Source organism: Tachysurus vachellii, chromosome 16 (genome assembly GCF_030014155.1).
Source record: "Tachysurus vachellii isolate PV-2020 chromosome 16, HZAU_Pvac_v1, whole genome shotgun sequence".
Classification (NCBI taxonomy): Eukaryota; Metazoa; Chordata; class Actinopteri; order Siluriformes; family Bagridae; genus Tachysurus; species Tachysurus vachellii.
Window position 1 is genome coordinate 17,521,917 of NC_083475.1, and position 21,378 is coordinate 17,543,294.

The 21,378-nt window shown below is 40.0% G+C and overlaps 3 protein-coding genes across 5 annotated transcripts; 1 reads left to right on the forward strand and 2 right to left on the reverse strand.

Moving 5' to 3' along the window:
- Nucleotides 1-392: 392 nt before the first annotated feature.
- Nucleotides 393-10,847, forward strand: dmtf1 (cyclin D binding myb-like transcription factor 1). 3 transcript variants are annotated; one of them, XM_060889173.1, is made up of 17 exons: nt 393-498; nt 1,838-1,950; nt 2,269-2,391; nt 2,467-2,555; nt 2,665-2,767; nt 2,845-2,921; nt 4,254-4,411; nt 4,491-4,523; nt 4,627-4,736; nt 4,916-5,144; nt 6,275-6,426; nt 6,921-7,073; nt 7,166-7,251; nt 8,612-8,770; nt 8,857-9,078; nt 9,969-10,095; nt 10,193-10,847. In XM_060889173.1, the coding sequence occupies exons 2-17, from the start codon at nt 1,845-1,847 to the stop codon at nt 10,231-10,233; spliced, it is 1,968 nt and encodes a 655-aa protein (XP_060745156.1). In that variant the 5' UTR covers nt 393-498; nt 1,838-1,844; the 3' UTR covers nt 10,234-10,847. The 3 variants fall into 3 exon arrangements, with proteins under 3 accessions (XP_060745156.1, XP_060745158.1, XP_060745157.1); XM_060889175.1 differs by having other exon boundaries at nt 2,668-2,767; XM_060889174.1 differs by lacking the exon at nt 393-498 and adding an exon at nt 510-651.
- Nucleotides 10,848-12,278: 1,431 nt separating this feature from the next.
- tmem243b (transmembrane protein 243, mitochondrial b) lies at nt 12,279-17,154 on the reverse strand. Its single transcript, XM_060889176.1, has 6 exons — nt 17,025-17,154; nt 16,420-16,526; nt 15,643-15,815; nt 14,619-14,669; nt 14,436-14,540; nt 12,279-12,955 (listed from the first exon to the last, which is right to left on the reverse strand). The coding sequence occupies exons 3-6, from the start codon at nt 15,718-15,720 to the stop codon at nt 12,809-12,811; spliced, it is 381 nt and encodes a 126-aa protein (XP_060745159.1). The 5' UTR covers nt 15,721-15,815; nt 16,420-16,526; nt 17,025-17,154; the 3' UTR covers nt 12,279-12,808.
- Nucleotides 17,155-20,582: 3,428 nt separating this feature from the next.
- On the reverse strand, nt 20,583-21,229 carry meig1 (meiosis/spermiogenesis associated 1). The gene is made up of 2 exons (XM_060889177.1): nt 21,092-21,229; nt 20,583-20,787 (listed from the first exon to the last, which is right to left on the reverse strand). Exons 1-2 carry the CDS (start codon nt 21,227-21,229, stop codon nt 20,659-20,661), a joined length of 267 nt encoding a protein of 88 aa, XP_060745160.1. The 3' UTR covers nt 20,583-20,658.
- Nucleotides 21,230-21,378: the final 149 nt, after the last annotated feature.

The following is a 21,378-nucleotide window of genomic DNA, read 5'->3' on the forward strand; positions in this document are numbered from 1 at the left end:
TATTATTAGTAGTAGTAGTAGTACTTTTTAAATGGTATAATGTATAGTTTATTGTGTTTGGTGTATAGTGTTTGATTCTTTAAGAATAAATAATAAGGTAGTATCTATCTGAAAACTGAATAATAAAAATACATTAAATAAATAAAGGTAAATAAATGTATGTAAATTAAATACAAGGTGGTCACAAGGTGGTGCTGTTTACAAACAAGATATAAACACAAAATCCGGTCGACAAAGACAACTATATTAAAACATTTAAATCACCTTCATGTGAAGAATACATCTATTTTCTAAAAAAAAAAATAAAATAAAAAAAAGCATGTTTTGGGTCATATATTATAAGTCACTAACATTTACTTCTCAGATAAGCGGGTGCTATTTGTACCGGAAGTGACTACTTCTTGTTTCCGGTCTGTAAAAAAAGAGGCTCCTTTTTTCCTCCATCCTGGTATTTGGTCCATCCTGGTCCCTGCGAAGTGCCCGGACCCAAAACAGGAAGTAAGTAGCACAATCAAACATTAAAATGAGCCCTCGGGGAGCTCGGGGTCCGTAAAGCGCGTGTTTAAAGTGAAACGTGAGGACGTTTAAACACGTATAAAGTCCCCGGCGGTACAGAGCTGAAGGTCTGACAGAGAAACATCATGGCGTCGGGTTTGTTTTTCTCTGCTACATTATTGTACTGCATGTAGCTCCTGACATCCTGAACACTTTACTGTAACTCTTACTGCAATGTGTTAGAAACCTTACAGCCTTTTATTTAGTTATTTATTTTACATGTTTAACAGCTACAGAAAATCTAAATGTTTGCAGAAAAATGTTTCTTAGGAAAATCTTTGCAGCGAAAATGTGAAATTATTATTATTATTATTATTATTATTATTATTATTATTGTTATTAATACTACTAATATATAGCTGAAGATGTGAAATTATTATTTTTTTTTAAATATTGTTATAATTATTATTATTATAATTATTATTATTATTATTATTACTACATAACTGAAGATGTGAAATTATTCATATTATTTATTTTATTATTATTACAAAGCTGAATATGTGAAATTATTATTTTTAATATTATTATTATTATTACTACATAACTGAAGATGTGAAATTATTCATATTATTTATTTTTAATATTATTACAAAGCTGAATATGTGAAATTATTATTATTTTTAATATTATTATTATTATCATTATTATTATTATTACTACATAACTGAATGTGAAATTATTAATATTATTATTATCATCATTATTATTACTACTACATAGCTAAAGATGAAAGATGAAGCTAAAGATGAAAATAATTTAATATTATTATTTGTACTTAATTTGTTATTTCATTTTGTGTTATTTATTGTGGACAGTTTTTCACCACTGGATAGATGCATTTTTATGTTATTGAATGTTACATGTGTTATATATAATTAAATATTATATTTCCTACTCCACTAATAGTCCATAGACTGATGTATACAACATGTATTTATCAGTTTTATTTCTGATTTGATGTCTATACTGATAAAAATAAAGAAAAAAGCTGCTCCTTAACTCCTAAAAAATCGTCAGCCTGCTATTAAATTAAATATATCAGATCTCAGAATATATGAGTATTGACTGATACATAATAGCGATCTGATACTGATCCGAATATGACCTCTGCAGATGGTGTGCTTTATTACGTCCATAAACATAACGAGTTCACAGAATAAAATAAATCAGATGTTTCTGTCTCATATCACTGTGGATGCACATGTATTAATGGATACCAGATCATACTGAAAGTTTATTTATTTATTTATTTATTTATTTTCTTCTCGCTGTGTCTCAGGCTGAGCATGAACGCAGGAGATGTCTCAGGCTCCGTGGCGTTGGACTCCGTCAGTTCTGTTACTTTCACACAGGACACAGATGGTACCATCATCCTGCACTGCACTCAGAACGGTCAGTGTGTGTGTGTTTGTGTGTGAGAGAGAGAGAGAACACAGAGATACAGTGGGGTCTGAGAGCACTGGTAAAACTTATTTTATTGGCAAATACTCAAGTGAAGAGTCGAATCTTTAAATGAATTTCTGGTACAGAAATTTTATGGTTCATTTTATTTCAAATCCTTTGAAGATTCATCTGAACACATGCTTCAGCAGAAGCGATTATAGAATATAGAATATTAGCTGCTGTTAAGGTGAAAGCAGTTTAAAACCCACACTGAAGGTCAGATACCTTAACATAGCTGATGCGTTCATATTTAATCGCTTTTCACAGATGAGGGGCCAATTGGGTCGGACGAGGAACCCGAACCCATTCATAAACGGTTGCGTTTGTCCAGCGAGGAGACAGAAGACCCCGCGTCCACGCCATCTGCTTACTCGGTGGTCGCACTTCCACGTAAGTCCTCGCGGATTAAACAACAACCCCATGAACACACGACGTTAATGTTGACGTATTACATCTGTGTTTTAGTTTCAGAGCGTGAGGAGAGCTTCGAGGTGACAATGACGGCCACGGAAATGAAAGACGATCTGGATCAGGAGAGCGAAGATCAGTTGAAGGTATTCGCGTACGTCTTTGGCGTACTTACCCTCAGAGACATAGTTTATGCACAAATTCTTGCTTGAGAAAACAACGAAGACGTGTTGTGTTGTGTTTCTGTAATGTAAGCAGGATGAGAAGTTGTCCTCCTCACGGAAATCCAGCGACGTGACAGCAGTCAGCCAGGCCTGGTTTACGACCAAAGAGGACAAGAACACGTTAGTGAACAAAGGTACACACAAATCTTCACTAGAGTGGATTCAGGTGCTAACATGATGTAGGGTTTCTAATGTCTCACCCTTTCTTTAGGTCACAAGTGGAAACAGGGCATGTGGTCAAAGGAGGAGATTGATATACTGATGAGTAACATTGAAAACTACCTCAAGGTAAGTTTAGTAACGTGACTAAAGTGACCGTTATTAAAATAGAAAATTATGTTTAAAATGTAAAAATGACCTGGTGCAATATATCCAGCCTGTAAAAGCAGATAGAAATCAAAAAGCAAAATAATTGTATTAAATACTTGCAACTACTTCTTTTTTGTTACTTCATTAAAAGTTATTACACTGATAATGTATTTGGTATGTTTGCACGGTGGCTTAGTGGTTAGCACGTTCGCCTCACACCTCCAGGGTTGGGGGTTTGATTCCCGCCTCCGCCTTGTATGTGTGGAGTTTGCATGTCCTCCGGGTACTCCGGTTTCCTCCCCCGTCCAAAGACAGGCATGGTAGGTTGATTGGCATCTCTGGAAAATTGTCCGTAGTGTGTGATTGCGTGAGTGAATGAGAGTGTGTGTGCGCCCTGCTATGGGTTGGCACTCCTGAGATAGGCACAGGCTCCCCGTGACCCGAGGTAGTTCGGATAAGCGGTAGAAAATGAGTGAGTTCTTCATCAGTCAGTAGAAAGTGCTGTCTGCCCTCTTCAACATACATGAGCGTACAGATGGCTGTGATTGGCTAGTGTCACTGTGATTGACAGGAGAGGAAGTGTATCCTCCCACCCAGTTTTATCACATTGAAACTACAATAAGAAACAAAATAAGAAAAGAAATTTTTTGGCAAAATAGAGTCTTTTTTTTATTATTTTATAAATGTTTATATTTCATTGAGCGTAATTTATTATCCCGGATATTAACGAATATATTGGGAAATCGTTCTTAAGAGAAAACGTGGTGGTTTGGAAAAAGCTGTATATCCTACGAATAAATGGTGTAAGGTATTGTGTTATGTATGAGAAGATTCAGCGATGTGAAACCTGATGTGAAACCTAAGACTAAATTAATTGGAAATCAGTGAAATTAATTCATAATCATTTCCTAATAAAGACCTTAATGAAAGTAATCCAAAACAAATCTCTAAAACTACAAGACAAATTAGACTAGCTGTTCTAAAGCTAGTCTTATTTGTCCATAGCTACTGGATTAATCTAAAGCTACTGGATAAAACGAAGACGAGTTATTAGTATGAAATTCTAACACATAAAATAATTACTTATAAAATGATTACATTTTTTTTATCTTGAAGTTCTTTTTTTCCTATTCAAAATCTCTGGCGAGGGAAAAACTGATTTTTTGAAATTTTTTACTTTATTTGTTTGTTTGTTTGTTTGTTTGTCTGCCATTACTCCATATCCAAATAAAATGCTATTCGAAAGAGCTGATTTCAGCACTTTCTGGTTTGTTGACATTTTCTTGTATTTCTTTCTTCTTCTGAATACAGAACCGGGGGATTCAGGACCCTTCAGAGATCATCTTCGAGATGTCAAAAGAAGAGCGAAAGGATTTTTACCGTAGCATCGCATGGGGTTTGAATCGTCCCCTGTTCGCAGTTTACAGGCGCGTGTTGCGTATGTATGACAATCGCAACCACGTAGGCAAGTAAGTACCCAGACACGCTGTAGTATAATCGTCGCTCTCACATGTCTGTACCGATACTGAGTGTTCTTCCTGTTTACAGATACACACAAGAGGAAATTGAAAAACTGAAAGAGTGAGTGTTTGTTTCTCATATGCAGTCAGCCTTCAGAGCCTGAGGATTTGATGATAGATGATGGTGTTTATTAGTTAGTAAGTGTTGGTGTTTATCTGATAAGACTCAGGCAGAAGCACGGAAATGACTGGGCCACCATCGGGGCAGCTCTCGGACGCAGTGCCTCGTCAGTGAAGGACCGCTGCAGACTCATGAAGGACACGTGCCATACAGGTTAGAGCAATCCTCAAACACTACAAAGCTTACAGACTCACTATTAACCACAGACATTTAGACTCAGTGTCTAGATTTCGATTCCGCAGATTGCAACAGTCTTCTTGGCCATTCATAAAACCGGGAAATAAAACAGCCAAAAAGAGGGGAGGGAATTAAATTCATTCCCTGCTGCTCAGGTAAATGGACAGAGGAAGAAGAGAGGAGGCTGACAGAGGTGGTGCATGAGCTGACGGGCACAGTGACTGGTGATGTGGTGACTCAGGGGGTTTCGTGGGCATCGGTGGCTGATCTGGTTGGCACTCGCTCTGAGAAACAGTGCCGCTCTAAATGGCTCAACTACCTAAACTGGAAACAGAGCGGAGGCACGGACTGGACCAAAGAGGACGATATCAACCTCATCCACAGGTGTGTGTGACTGTGTGTGTGTGACTGTGTGTGTGAGACTGTGTGTGTGTGAGACACTGTGTGTGTGTGAGACACTGTGTGTGTGTGAGACACTGTGTGTGTGTGAGACACTGTGTGTGTGTGAGACACTGTGTGTGTGTGAGACACTGTGTGTGTGTGAGACACTGTGTGTGTGTGTGTGAGACACTGTGTGTGTGTGTGTGAGACACTGTGTGTGTGTGTGAGACACTGTGTGTGTGTGAGACACTGTGTGTGTGTGAGACACTGTGTGTGTGTGAGACACTGTGTGTGTGTGAGACACTGTGTGTGTGTGTGAGACACTGTGTGTGTGTGTGTGAGACACTGTGTGTGTGTGTGAGACACTGTGTGTGTGTGAGAGACACTGTGTGTGTGTGTGAGAGACACTGTGTGTGTGTGTGTGAGACACTGTGTGTGTGTGTGAGACACTGTGTGTGTGTGTGAGACACTGTGTGTGTGTGTGTGTGAGACACTGTGTGTGTGTGTGAGACACTGTGTGTGTGTGTGAGACACTGTGTGTGTGTGTGAGACACTGTGTGTGTGTGTGAGACACTGTGTGTGTGTGTGAGACACTGTGTGTGTGTGTGAGACACTGTGTGTGTGTGTGAGACACTGTGTGTGTGTGTGAGACACTGTGTGTGTGTGAGACACTGTGTGTGTGTGAGACACTGTGTGTGTGTGTGAGACACTGTGTGTGTGTGTGAGACACTGTGTGTGTGTGACACTGTGTGTGTGTGACACTGTGTGTGTGTGACACTGTGTGTGTGTGACACTGTGTGTGTGTGACACTGTGTGTGTGTGACACTGTGTGTGTGACACTGTGTGTGTGACACTGTGTGTGTGACACTGTGTGTGAGACTGTGGGTGGCTGTGAGACTGTGGGTGGCTGTGAGACTGTGGGTGGCTGTGAGCCTGTGTGTGTGTGAGCCTGTGTGTGTGTGAGCCTGTGTGTGTGTGAGCCTGTGTGTGAGCGACTGTGTGTGTGACTCTGTGTCTGCGTGTGTGTGGGAGAGAGAGAGAGAGAGATCACTAGTCATTTAAGCAGTGAGAGGTGTTGTGATTTAACTGATTTAATTGGGAGTGAGTTCTGTATAATAACTAATTGTGTGTAGGATTATCGAGCTGTCAGTGGAAGACGAGAACGAAATAAACTGGGACATTTTAGCTGAGGGATGGAGCAGCGTTCGCTCTCCTCAGTGGCTCCGGAGCAAATGGTGGACCATTAAAAGACAAGTGTCCAATCACAAAGACCTTCCATTTCCTGGTAAGTAAAAAAAACAACAACATATCCACATATTACACAACACGTTCTTAGTGTAGATCTAAATCGATTTTTACCTGAATTACAGCTATAGCATCATTATATCCCTAACATTCTTACCATTATCAATGTTGTGTAGCAGTTTTAACTGGGACAGATACACAAATGAACTTTACACTTTTTCTGTTTGTTCATTTTTTATTTGCTGAAAATATTATTATTCAGTTTTATTCAGTTTAAGTCCCTGTACAGTATGTTGTGGCTATAGAAACGATAACGTATTATAACGAGCTCATTAATATAAACCTGTATTTTGCTGCATTTATAGACAAATTTATCCATATCTTCTGACCAATCAGAATGGAGAATTAGAGTTCTACGGTATCACAAGGTTTAAAAGAAAAAAAAATATCACGATGTGTTTAATTTGATTTTGTATTAAATTAATGAAAAATGGGTTGTGACTGTTGTGTGTTTTCTTTAACTTGTGTGTACAGTCTTGCTAAAAGGACTACAGGACGTTGTGGAAGCTCCCTCGTCCACAGTGAATAAGGTGGTGGTGGTGGGCTCGCGCTCCGTCCACGGCTCATCCAGCCCGGTCACCGCACTACAGATCCCTGTCCAGATCCCTGTCCAGATCACACACATCTGTGAGTGTAGTCGTGTAAGACACCGTATTATAACCCCGCATACAGCACCACGGCTCAAAGCCTTGTGTTAACTTTCCGTCTCTTGCGCGTAGCTTCTTCTGACAGTACAAGTGGGAGCTCAGAAAGTGGGACGATTACACTGAACTCTGGAGCGCTGCAGACTTTTGAACTTCTCCCAGTGAGTATTAACGTTAACACGTATGTGGACGTTTATGGAAGATTTACACCCAAATCCTGTTATTCAGCTGTCATTTGTTTAGCTGTATTTAGAACAAATGAATGGTAAACAGGAGTGTTCAAATCTCATTAGGGTTACACAAGCAGCTTTCACTAAATTACTGGGGAAAATCCTCCAAAAATAAAACATCATGATCTGTTGGATTGTGAAATAATTTACCTGGTTTTCTTCTTGATAAAGATGCAAGCTGGCACTAACCTGGAGTGGAGGAATAAAGGGTTGATGTACTCACTGAGCACTTCATTAGGAACACCTATACACTTACTCGTTCAGTACAATGTCATGCACTTTATCATGCACAAACATCACAACAGAGAATAAATGTGATCTCAGTGGCTGAGAAAAGCATCTCAGAACACACAAAACATTCAGCCTTGAGGCTTTAACAGAAGACGACCACATCAGGTTTTCAACTCATGTCAGCCAAGAACAGCAGTCTGAGGCGATCATGACCATAGACTCACTCATACTGGACAGATAAATACCGGAAACAGACCAGACAATGTTAGGGAGCCTTAGGGCCATCCTTAAAAATATTTTGTTTTGCAGTAACAGTAAAAAAAAAAAAAAAGGGTCGGTAGGTAGGTCTATATTTTTTTTTTTCAAGTTTCAATGTAAAAAAAAAAGTTAAATTTTGGTGATGGTGATTACGTAGGTATGAATTTATGAACAAATTAGCATATCGTGACGTCACTGACTGGGTCTTCAACTCGTGCCTTCGGGCGCATGATTGCAAACCTCATTTTGATGCAGGCTATATAGACCACAAACAAATTTGTTTGAACGGTGACCGCGAACATTTTGTTTACTGCAGCCACAGCCATCATTACCAAGCGCAAACCGTTGACTCTGACAGTGAATGAGAGGATGAGACGAAGCAAAAAAAATAAAAAATTGAGTCGGTCCTAAATTGACAGGGTCGGTCGGGTTACGGCAAACAAGAATATTTTTAAGGATGGCCTTAGTGTTGTAGAAATTTTTATTTTACACTTCATAGTGAAATACTTTTTTTATATATCCCAGGAATTTGGTGTCAGAGCTCAGTGTCAGCCGTGATACAGTGTCCCCAGAGCAGGGGCCCAACAGTGTATAGCAGGGGCCCAAAATCATAGTATAACACGACTGGCTATTGTTTTTAACAGTCTGGAATGTTGGCAAATTAATTTAATTAAAAATCTGTATTAAAAACTAGAATTGTCACGGTGTGATTTGGGAGAATAGTAATCCTGGGTAAGAGGATGGTGACGTTTGTGCTTAAGTGTTTATCTCTGCTCATATATTCCTTTCTCGTCTTCTCCAGTCCTTCCACTTGCAGCCCACCGGCACCCCGGGTACCTATTTCCTCCAGACTGGGTCCAATCAGAATCTGCCTCTAACGCTATCTGCCAATTCCACCGTCACACTCGCGGCCGCAGGATCGCCCGGTTCACCAGAGCAGATCATCTTACACAGCCTGGCCGTGAGTGTTTCTTTACTCACTCAGATGTTTTAACACCTAATGACAAATGATTTATGTTGATGTAACTTCTCATACCTGATGAGCAGGGAGACAGCATGAGCGACAACGTTACGGTACAAATGTCTCATCCTGGCATCATAATCCAGACTGTGACATCAGAAGACCTTCCTGACCCTCTTAACCAATCAGAGTTGACGTCTGAGCGGGACTTGGCCAACGAGGAGGGTGCCGAAGGGCCGCAGCGCTCGAAAGAAGTGGAGTCGAGTGAGCAGAGCTCTAAAGTAGTGCGAGAGGACTCAACAGATCAGGTACTGGAGATTATTCTAGATCCTAATAACTTAGGAATTCTTGCACTATTAATTCTTTAATCCGTTACTTAAACGTAATAAGATTATGAATTAATAAATCACATATCTGGTTTTACTGAAACTAATGCATTTGCTTGAGAAGAAGAAAGTCGGCTCTATCGGATTATATTACAGCAATTGTAATGTTCATAAACTTAAAAATGTTTTACATTATTCCGTTATTAGTTTTATCATATTGTTAGATAAAAGCCATGGAATTCTAGTAAATAACTCAAAACTGAGTAGTAACTTTTCTAGTATTCGATACTGAGCTCCACGTCTCTAACTTAAACGAGTAAATATGATAAATTATAATAAATAAATTGTATTAATAAATACATGAAGACTACTGATAATACTAAGGAAGTCCGAATATTATTAAACTAAATATTCTATTATAATAATACAGTTTACTGATAACACAACTTTATTGATATAATCATAAACTTTTTTTAGTTTTGATGCAGTTGTTGTTAACTAAGTTGCCATTATTGTTTCTAGATAATAAAAATTAAATAACCGATGATTCTATAACAACTTAGCAAAAACAATATTTTACATTTTATTTTTATTATTATTATTGTTATTGTTATTATTATTATTATTATTATTATTATTATTAGTGCTTCTAGTAAATAATAATGATATTAATTATCATTCATTACATATTTAATAATGATAATAAAATGTATTCATATTATTTTCTAATAATAATAATAGCAGCAAAAACAGTAATTATTTTTTTATTACATTTTTTTTTTTCATTATTATTATTAAATAAAAATAAAATACAGACCTTTTTTCCCCACACCCGTAACCTCCTCTTGTCTCTTCTTTCTTTGCTAAAATAGAGTTTGAAATTAAAGGAGGAAGCAGTGAACCGTGACAGCGCCGTGCTAATCGTCCCGTCACCGAGCAGCTTCATCCCGACCAGCGACATCACCACCGACTCCGTCCTTCCTGTCGGAACACTCACAGGTCAGAGTTCATGAGATGAATTCCCATCTCCATTCAGCTCCTACTTTAATCCAGGTCCATGTGTGAATATTCTTGTATTACTGTTTCAATCATCCAGATCCCATTCTGCAGAACCAGGAGGAAGGCTCAGACTGTTGAGCAACTGCACGGACGCCGCTACGTAACCGTGCTGTCAGTTTTGTGCGTCTAATGCAAGAGAAGGTTGGGAGTTTATGTGAGAACGGCATCGTTCTCAGAACATCCTGCTGTAGAGGGCAAGTATTATTGTGAAGGAGAATGCGGTATAAACTGGGAGAGTCAGAAACCTGTGCGTAATGTTTTCTACACTTTTCAAAAACAGTCATTACATTTAAAAATATGAACACTGAGCCATTCGTCATGATGAAGACTGGGAGACACACACACACACACACACATTGTTTACTTCTATGTAGCTGTTTAATGTCTAAATATTTGTAGATCTGTACATGTCATGCAGTTATGGACAAGGTGCAGTCATAGTTTTTTTTATGGTCCGTTAAACAGAAAAGCGTTACACTGAATCATGATTTATTTTTTTTTTATGCACATCTGAGTACTGCTTTCTCATTCACATTTTATAAAATTTGCACTGATCCATCTTCGGTTATGATAGCGGGTTAGCCAAACACCTAACGTCCGCTTGTCTGGACAGTTAATTTATCAAAGGGTTACATTTTCTATGTGAGTGTAAGGTCTTGTGTTTATTTATTGAATAAACAAAATGTTATTCACTGTGTTCTGCTTTACTGCAAATATAAAATGAGGGGTTTTATATGTTTACCCAAATGGAGCCGGTCAGAATTGAAACGTAGGGCTTTATAGCAGACTCGTTTGGTTCAGCACATCCCACAGATGCTCGGGCGGTTTGAGATAAGGGGAATTTGACGGTTGTGTCAACACCTTGAACTTTGTCTGTTCCTTAAACCATTCCTGAAGAATTTGTGCAGTGTTATAGACAGCATTATTCTGCTGAAAGAGGACACTGCCAATAGGGTATACCATTTCCATGAGTTATATATATGGTCTGGACAATGTTTACGTAGCTGCTAGGTGTCAAAGTAACATCTGTATAAACCAGAACCCAAGTATCCCAGCAGAACATTGTCCAGAACATCACACTGTCTACTCCAGCATACACACACACACAACCCCTCATACTGCATCTTGACGTCATCTCTTCAGGTAGGCGACACACACGCCCCTGAATATCTACTGTACGTGATTGATACAGAACAAACCATGATTCATCAGACCAGCCACATAAATCAAAAAAGATTTATGATTTTTTTCCATTTCTTTATGGTCCTGATTGGTGTATGTATGCTCACATTAACTCAGGAGAGGAACAATAGACAAAAAAAAGAAAACTCTAGGTCTTAAAACCAGCTTAGAAATTTTCCATCCATCCTTCACACCACTTATCCTACTGGGTAGACCCTGGACTATCACAGGACACAATCGCACACACACTCCACACCCATTCACTCACTATGGACAATTTAAAATTAGCCTACATGTCACGTCTTTGGACGGGGAAGGAAATATATAAATATTTAATATAAAAATATAAATATTTTCAGTATAAATATTAAATGTGGGGGGCACGGTGGCTTAGTGGTTAGCACGTTCGCCTCACACCTCCAGGGTTGGGGGTTCGATTCCCGCCTCCGCCTTGTTTGTGTGGAGTTTGCATGTTCTCCCCGTGCCTCAGGGGTTTACTCCCCTGGTACAAAGACATGCATGGTAGGTTGATTGGCATCTCTGGAAAATTGTCCGTAGTGTGTGATTGTGTGAGTGAATGAGAGTGTGTGTGTGTGTGCCCTTGATGCCCGATGACGCCTGAGATAGGCACAGGCTCCCCGTGACCCGAGATAGTTCGGATAAGCGGTAGAAAATGAATGAATGAATATTAAATGTTTAATATAATTCTTACTAAATAATTCTGGCATGTAAAAATTAAATGACTATATATATTGTTGAATTCTGCCTAATAATTTTATTTCGAATAAAATAAATGTGATTTTACTAATAAAAACTTAAAAGCTTGTTCCACTTTTACCAATAAAGCTAAAACGGCTGGCTCTGTTAGCGTAACTCACTTATTCAGCTTTTTTTCCTGACTTCCAATTCAAGTCCAATGAGAGAGTAGGAGCTCACCAAAGCATGGGAATCAGGGTTTATTTCTTACATAAAATGCACATTAGAAATGAAATATCAACAATCATTAATCTTGGCCATATCAAATGACACAGTGTGCAGAGAGCGCAGTAACCCAAGCGGTGTCTCTCCCTGTCTCTGATTTGGTAAGTGCTTCAGCGTCAATTGCATCAGACACACAAGAGATCTCGATCAGGAATGTAGATCAAACATAATAATAATACAAATATAAAATGTTTTCTGCAGCATATAACCATGGCTTATAGTCAAGAACAGTCTGGTGATTACATTGGTGTCATATAGCAATGCAGGAATATACGGCACTCGGGATGCAAAACATCTGCATACGCATCCGCCGTGCTACAGAATACACATTATTCACATTTAGAACACTGTTGGTCCGATCAAAAGGCCTGCTGAGGCAGACTTGGCCCTGGCGACGACAGCACGGGGGCTGGAGGTAAGAAAGTGTCGCCCGTTTCATTGTGCTGAAAGACGAACGGCTTCTACCTCCACGGTAAAGTTCCTCGTGTTCCTAGGATAAGGCGTTGGACTTTTTGTCACGTCCCACGTCGTGGAAGTAAAGGTTGGCACATATGCATAGCAAGACGATCGAACAGAGCATATAGTAGATAAGGTTGCGAAATTTAGGCTCCAGGTCTCCCTGTCTGTACCAGAAAATCTGATAGAAAGAGACAACAAAATAATTTTGATCAGAAATGAAGCATCCAACAGCCCACTTTATTACATCCACCCATTTATACATAAAAATAAATTTATACATATATCATAAAAATCAGCAGAAGATCGGGGAAAAAATGATGCTTGGACTGTCCGGTGATCATGTGCTCACGGTCGGTACGTTTACATGCAACCAAATAATCCGTCAGTAATCTTATCGTAAACTCAATCGGACCGAAAAGCCTTCGTGTTGCACAGATCTGAAACGATCTGACAAACAGAAAAATATTTGCCATGTAAATGCTTGAATCTGACTTTTTGATTTTCTCATAAATACCCAATATTTGAGTGTTTATTTACGTGCTACGTTTCACTTCTGTGGAAAGAAATGCTTGTTGGAGGAGACCGAATATCTCAAACATTTCTTACTAGGAATTTTAATACTGAGTGGGCATCAGTGTAAGTAATATGGTGAAGACAGACAGGATGTTGGGACACGGCTTCTAATTCTCTTTGTTGGCTGAAAAAAGGGAGTAATATTAAAAAAAATTTAATTAAAAAAAAAAAGTTGTTGAAATATTATTTTATATGCCAATAAGGCAAAACACTTATTAGCACTTTAAGTGTCATGGCCATTGTCTCTCTCTAACTCTGTCTCTCTCTCTGACTCTGTCTCTCTTACTGACTCTGTCACTGACTCTGTCACTGACTCTGTCACTGACTCTGTCACTGACTCTTTCTCTCTGTATCTCTTGCTCTGACTCTCTCTCTCTCTGTATCTCTCTCTCTGTATCTCTTGCTCTGACTCTCTCTCTCTCTCTGTATCTCTCTCTCTGTATCTCTTGCTCTGACTCTCTCTCTCTCTCTCTCTGACTCTTTCTCTCTCTCTCCATACTTTCATAATCTGCTATCAGACTGACAGACAAATACAAACACATTTATAAATAAGTCTAATATTAATCTAGAATCTTTGTATAATATTAATCTTTTTGTACTATCTTTCTTTTGTTCTGTAAAGCTGCTTTGAGACAATGTCCATTGTTAAAACTGCTATACAGATAAAATTAAATTGAATTAAATGTTTTGCAGCTTATCGCGGTTGTAAAGGATGATGATTTAAAATGTCATCGACTTCCTGTCAGACTCTATTTAACCTGATCGATATCCAGAATCTCTCATCAAACGAGTTTTGTCTCTCAGACCTGCTGCTTAACTGAATTTTTATCTGCACCATTTTGTATGAACTCTAAAGACTGTTGTGTGAATATCAGCAGGAGATGAGCCACGGTTTAAGACTTTTTCCTCATTCTGATGTTTGTTGTGAAGATTAAGTTCTTGATAATTAATGCGTCGTGCTGCTGATTGGCTGATTAGATAACTGCATAAATGAGCGGGTGTATAGATGATCCTGATAATGAGCAGATCATCAATAATCCACACCGACTGTTCTACATGTTATTATGGAGGTGTTGCTGACCTACCAGAACCAGCACTGAGCTGCACATCAGCAAAATACAGACAGCAAAGAAAATGTTCAGTGGCTTTGGAGGCAGTGAGGGAAAGACGAAAGCGCTGATAATGGTCACCTGTGTGAAAAGAGGAAAACGTCAGAACTTTTTCAAAATCCTTTGGACGAAATATTAAGGTAATTCTGTACAACTTACTATCACTAGCAGAGATGCGAGTCCGCCAATAACTAAATTGATTATCCTGTCCTGGAGGGGAAAAAAGATACAGACACAGAGTAAAGACACAGAAAGAGTGCAAATCTTTTTGATTCTTAAAGCAAGGATTCGATATTTTATGAAACGGAACCTGCTACGATGTTACCGGATTTATAAACCTCGATACGCCAGCAGATTTGGGCTTAAAAGAAATGCTTCGGAAATAATAAGAATATTAATAATGATGACGACGACAATATGAAGTTGATAAAATAATAATCTAATAAATATTAGTCAGGTTCTGTTTGTTACCATGTTGCTGCATTTTAAATTGATTGACTGATCCAAGTCATGCACGTGTTATATTATGAGGTGATGGAGCGGGAAAAATGAGCTCCATGTACAAGCATGTGGTGTTAAAATGTGGGTCATTTTATTACCGTCATGCCAGCATCGAGGGCTACAGTCAGAGCAGGAGCAAGATTGTAAGTAAATAAAGGAATTCAATGTACAAAAGTAGCTAGATCAACAAATAAAACATGCATACGAAAGACTGGATCGGAATACAAACATTTTTTAAATAGACATAAAATATTAAATAATTTAATTAAAAAAAACATTTTAAATGGATGAGATACTTCGTACTGAGAGAGTTTGTTTGCAAATTTGTTGCGAATGAGTGTGGGATAAACAGCGTAAAGTTCTTCCAACAAATATCTGTTTAAAAGATTATACAGAATAATCCTGATGTCTGATACATTCAAATGAAATGAAAATATTCAGTGAAACGTGTGTGTGTGTGTGTGTGTGTGTGAGAGAGAGAGTCGTGAGTGACATGACCTGTGTGTGTCGTGTCTGTTGCAAATTCACTCGACTAAACGGGCAAAAAATTCTCTCATTGAAGAAAAAAATAGTTTGAAAAGTAAGCACACAGTCTGAATAGGAGTAAAATGGAGAACAACTAAAACACGGCTCACTGGAGAATCATGAATCATGTCCAAGTCCCAGAGACTGAATGTCCTACCCGTGCTGAAGTCTCCCCGAACAGAGGTCTGTTATCCAGGCCACTGGTGCCGTACGTCCGCGTGGTGAAGTCCTCCATCTTCTCTCCCAGCTTCCCTTCTCTCTTTCTCTTTCTGAGTGAAGGCAGGAACTACATACTCCTTCAGCAGCAGCACATCCTCAGAGGTGAGCTCTCTGAAGAACAATCAGACGCACAACATCCATTAAAGCGTGAAAGCCGACAGTGAAAGCCGACAGTGCTTTCTGTGAGCACAGTGGATTCAATTCCTAAGTGTTTTTTTTTCCCAGTTTTTTCAGGGAAAAGGGTTTGATTACGTAATGTCTTATCATGATATTATAAAGCTCTATAAAGAGCTAAACTTGAATTTGTATTTATATTAAAATAATTTTAACATGAATTTGAGACATAAAAAAATAAATAAAAATACAAATAAAAAATGAATTAAAAGTAGACAATATGATCTGTTTTATGAACTCAGTGTCCCAGAAAATAATTACATTACTGAAATAAATAAATAAATAAATAAAGAAAGAAAGAAAGAAAGATGAAACAAGACATTTTGCTTCTGAGGAAAACATCAGCAAACCACAAGAGCATCATGTGAGCAGCTGATCTGAGTCAGTAAACGTAAAGGTCTGACTAAAGAGTTTCTGTTTGATTTGTAATGGTGTAAAAGTCATATATATGAAGGCAGGATGATGAAAACAAACTAAATCACAGAGAAGTGCAACAAATAACCTTTAATCTTTAACAGGAAATCATGCAGGTGCAACTTACCTGTAAGAAATGAGCAGGAAATGTCTTTCATGTATCTCTTAACTGCTTAAGGTTCAGGTTAAAAAACAAAAAAACATCATGTTGACTGAAAACAGCAAAAAAAAACCCTGTAGAAGAGTAAAAGATAAAAACAGGCATCATTTACATCCTGTTATTTCTCAGTGACTCTGCTTTAAGGTGTGGTTTTACTTTTATTTCCTTAAATTAAACACATCAGCTGTTCTTAGATAGAAATACAGATTACTTGCTGAGATTACTGTTTATGTCATTTCACTAGTTATCCTTGGATTTCTAAAAACATTGTCCAAAAACTGTTTATGTTTATCTAAGGAAAGGTTGGCTTTAATGATTTTTTTTCCCTATCCGTATTCCGACAAAACCACCTCCTGCACTGTGATTGGTCAGAATTACTCGGTTATACGCCCCAGAAAGGGAAAAAGAACTGCGCGTGATTACACTACTAGCCAATCCACGAACAGGGAGGCAGGACATGCCGAGTACGGGTAGGTAAAAAAAAAACACGGCTAAAAACACATCGAAACTACTTACTGTTAACAAGCTAAACAAACCAGAAAATTTATACAATATATTTAAAGCGCACTTACTCAGGAAAAAAACACTCTCTAATAAATTAAATCAGGCTTTCTGATTTAATTTATTATAACCCTCGTAATCCTCGGGGTAAAGGGCAGCATATTATCGCCTATGTATGCAAATTTTAAAAACGGATATGACGTTGTCTTAAAGACACACAGACTGTTTTTAAAACTAGATCAAAATATGAAAAAGCTTTATTGTAAAGTAAAACTGAGCAAACAAGGAATTTGTTTTAGTGTCACAGGCTTCCTTTATACAGAGACAACAACACACAGACAATAAAATAGACAAAAAAAAATAATTAAACTGAAAAATCAGTAAATTGTATGTACACTTGTGCTATAGATGGTAGAATGGAATAGAGTAGATTGAGATGCAGTGATGAAGGATGAAGGTGATAACAAATAAATGTAAGGTTGATGCTGTATGGTCTGGTCTTTATCAGCAATGAGGTCTGTGCTGAACTCAGAGTTTACGATGACCCATTAGTTCCTCAGGAGCTCTCGGTTGCACTATTATAAACTGTTTTAGAAAGGACATTATTTACATTTACACTATTTACTGTCCAGTGTCACCCAAATGAGGACGGGTTTCTTTCAGAGTCTGGTTCCTCTCAAGGTTTCTTTTTCTTATCGGGGTGCCACTAAGGGGGGAAAAGTTAGGATGATTCTAAGGGCCCATGCACTTCTGGGGCCCCCAAAGGCTTTTATGTTTGGTGCAAAATGGGTGTGATGGGGGGCCCAGTCTCATTTAAAATACTGTATATGTATATATATATATATATATATACATATATATATATATATATATATATATATATACATATACACATATATATATATGTATGTATATATATATATATATATATATATATACAGTATTTTAAATTTGAAGTTAATCTTTTTAAAATTAATTTTAAACTTTAATTGTATATATTCATTTTTTTATTTTTATCCTTATATTTTCTTCCCCATCCATCCATCCATCCATTTTCTACCGCTTATCCGGGAACGGGTCGCGGGGGCAGCAGTCTAAGCAGGGACGCCCAGACTTCCCTCTCCCCAGACACTTCCTCCAGCTCTTCCGGTGGAATACAGAGGCGTTCCCAGGCCAGCTGAGAGACATAGTCCCTCCAGCGTGTCCTAGGTCTTCCCCGGGGCCTCCTCCCGTTTGGACATGCCCGGAACACCTCCCCAGGGAGGCGTCCAGGAGGCATCCGAAACAGATGCCCGAGCCACCTCAGCTGACTCCTCTCGATGCGGAGGAGCAGCGGCTCTACTCTGAGCTCCTCCCGAGTGACCGAGCTCCTCACCCTATCTCTACGGGAGCACCCAGCCACCCTGCGGAGGAAACTCATTTCGGCCGCCTGTATCCGGGATCTTGACCTTTCGGTCATGACCCAAAGCTCATGACCATAGGTGAGAGTAGGAACGTAGATCGACTGGTAAATAGAGAGCTTTGCCTTGCGGCTCAGCTCTTTCTTCACCACAACAGACCGGTATATCGACCGCATCACTGCAGAAGATCCGCCTGTCGATCTCCCACTCCCCTCACTCGTGAACAAGACCCCAATATACTTAAACTCCTCCACTTGAGGGAGGAGCTATCCACCAACCTGAAGGGGACAAGCCACCCTTCTCTGGCTGAGAACCATGGCCTCGGACTTGGAGGTGCTGATTCTCATCCCCGCCGCTTCACACTCAGCTGCAAACCGTCCCAGTGCACACTGATTTGAGGAAGCCAACGGGACAACATCATCTGCAAAAAGCAGAGACGAAATCCCGTGGTCCCAAAACCGGACTCCCTCTGGCCCCCGACTGCGCCTAGAAATCCTGTCCATATAAATAATGAACAGGACCGGTGACAAAGGGCAGCCTTGCCGGAGTCCAACATGCACCGGGAACAAGTCTGACTTACTGCCGGCAATGCGAACCAAACTCCTGCTCCGGTCATATAGGGACCGGACAGCCCTTAGCAGAGGGCCCCGGACCCCATACTCCCAGAGCACCCCCCACAGGTCACCAAAAGGGACACAGTCGAATGCCTTCTCCAGATCCACAAAGCACATGTGGACTGGTTGGGCAAACTCCCATGAACCCTCCAGCAACCTGGCGAGGGTATAGAGATGGTCCAGTGTTCCACGACCGTAACGAAACCCGCATTGTTCCTCCTGTATCCGAGGTTCGACTATCGGCCGAATTCTCCTCTCCAGTACCCTGGCATAGACCTTTCCGGGGAGGCTGAGGAGTGTGATCCCCCTGTAGTTGGAACACACCCTCCGGTCCCCCTTCTTAAACAGAAGGACCACCACCCCAGTCTGCCAGTCCAGAGGCACTGTCCCCAACCGCCACGCGATGTTGCAGAGGCGTGTCAACCAAGACAGCCCCACAACATCCAGAGACTTGAGGTACTCAGGGCGGATCTCATCCACCCCCGGTGCCTTGCCACTGAGGAGCTTCTCAACTACCTCAGTGACCTCAGCTTGGGGGATCGATGAGTCCACAACTGAGCCCTCGGCCTCTGCTTCCTCAGTAGAAGACATGTCGGTGGGGTTGAGGAGAACCTCGAAGTACTCCTTCCACCGTCCGAGAATGTCCCCAGTCGAAGTCAGCAGATTCCCACTCCCACTGTAAACAGTGTGCGCAGGGCACTGCTTCCCCCTCCTGAGGCACCGAACGGTTTGCCTGAATTTCTTCGAGGCCGACCGATAGTCCTTGGCGGGGGCCTCGGCGACCCAATCCCCGGACACGGAATCTGGCTATAGGTACATGGAATGTCACCACGCTGGGGGGAAGGAGCCTGAGCTGGTGCGGGAGATTGAGAGATACCGACTATTGATAGTTGGGCTCGCCTCCACACACAGCTTAGGCTCTGGAACCCAAATCATATGAAATCATATCTTGTGAGGATGTGATGGTCCAGCGAGCAAGGCACTGGGTTCCTAATCAGAAGGTCGGGGTTCAAGCCCACAAGCTGCTGAAACATCTACGTTGGGTCCTTGAGCAAGGCCCTTAACCTCACCCGCACGATGGCTGACCCTGTGCTCTTACCCCAGGCTCATAATAACCTGGGATATGCGAAAACCTGGGGCAGTTTGACTCCTAGCCCTAAGGTTGGGGGTGCGAGTCTCGGGCCAGCAATACCACGACTGAGGTGCCCTTGAGCAAGGCACCAAACCACCCAACTGCTCCCCAGGTGCCGCAGCATAAAGGCTACCCACTTGTGTGTTCACAGTGTGTGTGTGTTGACTGCTGTGTGTGCACTTTGGATGGGTTAAATGCAGAGAATGAATTCTGAGTATGGGTCACCGTACTTAGCTGTATGTCACGTCACTTTTCACTTTCTTTATTTTATTTTCTGATAAAGATGATAAAGCCTTTAAAGTTGCAATAAACGCACTGTTTTAATGATCATATTTTCACACACAGCAGGAAATCAGAAGTTTAAAGGATGAGACGCAGCAATAATAATAATAATAATAATAATAATAATAATAGCAGTTGTAGTTCTTATGTTTTATGTATTAAATGTCTTTTCTTTAATTCACAGACAGACAATACAACAGATTATCTTTCAGCTTGCAGTCTTTATTAAAAATCACCAGAAGAGAGATAGACTGAAAGCCAGAAGTGCCAAAGCAGGTCAGTACACATACACTTTGACTTTGTGCACTTCTCTGTCCTCACACTCCCGCTTTTTGCTATAGTAATAAAACGTGTTGTCTCGGCGCTGAAGCTTCTTTACGAACCCTGTTTCTGGCCAGCGGTCAATCTGAAACATCACAGAGCACAGAAAGTATAAAGAACAAGTTATGAAAAGCTAGAATTCAAAATTACAATTAAATCAATTAAAAATCTTCATGGATTTCCTCTTGGTTCCCTGGTGTCCTATCTGGTGGATGAAGTACATTCATTTACACTTGTATGATGAGGTGTCATGTGATTCCCAGGACATACTGAAGAGCCATATGATGATCCTGACCACAATAAAGCGCTTACTGAAGATGACTGAATGAGAACAAGATGTGTGGATGATTTTGATGTGAGGTGTGATGAATCCAGGTGGAATCTGTTACCTCCATTTGTTTAATTTGCCTGTACTCCAGCTCATCCCTGTAGCCTGCCTGCTGAAATCTGTAGAGATTCTCCACATCATCCGTCCACATCCTCGCTCGGCTCATGGACTTGGGCTGGGAGTTGTTATCTCCTGACATCTCTCTTATTGACCTGAAAGACAAGGCAGCTCTTAGATTATTGACACTAAAACAAACAAGCAAACAAATGTCTATACTTCATTCACTAACTAGATGATAAACCACTAGTCGATTTAGCTAACGACTTACTTTGTTGCTAAATGCGCTAG

Coding starts and splice junctions, on each gene's coding strand:
- meig1 (XM_060889177.1), bottom strand. CDS start 21,229: ATGTCAGGAGATAACAACTCCCAGCCCAAGTCCATGAGCCGAGCGAGG. Junction 20,788..21,091: donor GGCAAATTAAACAAATGGAG/GTAACAGATTCC, acceptor GTGATGTTTCAG/ATTGACCGCTGGCCAGAAAC.
- dmtf1 (XM_060889173.1), top strand. CDS start 1,845: ATGAACGCAGGAGATGTCTCAGGCTCCGTGGCGTTGGACTCCGTCAGT. Junction 2,556..2,664: donor AGAGCGAAGATCAGTTGAAG/GTATTCGCGTAC, acceptor CTGTAATGTAAG/CAGGATGAGAAGTTGTCCTC. Junction 2,922..4,253: donor ACATTGAAAACTACCTCAAG/GTAAGTTTAGTA, acceptor TTCTGAATACAG/AACCGGGGGATTCAGGACCC.
- tmem243b (XM_060889176.1), bottom strand. CDS start 15,720: ATGGAGGACTTCACCACGCGGACGTACGGCACCAGTGGCCTGGATAAC. Junction 14,670..15,642: donor TCGGGGAGACTTCAGCACGG/GTAGGACATTCA, acceptor TTTCCCCTCCAG/GACAGGATAATCAATTTAGT. Junction 14,541..14,618: donor TCGCATCTCTGCTAGTGATA/GTAAGTTGTACA, acceptor CTTTTCACACAG/GTGACCATTATCAGCGCTTT.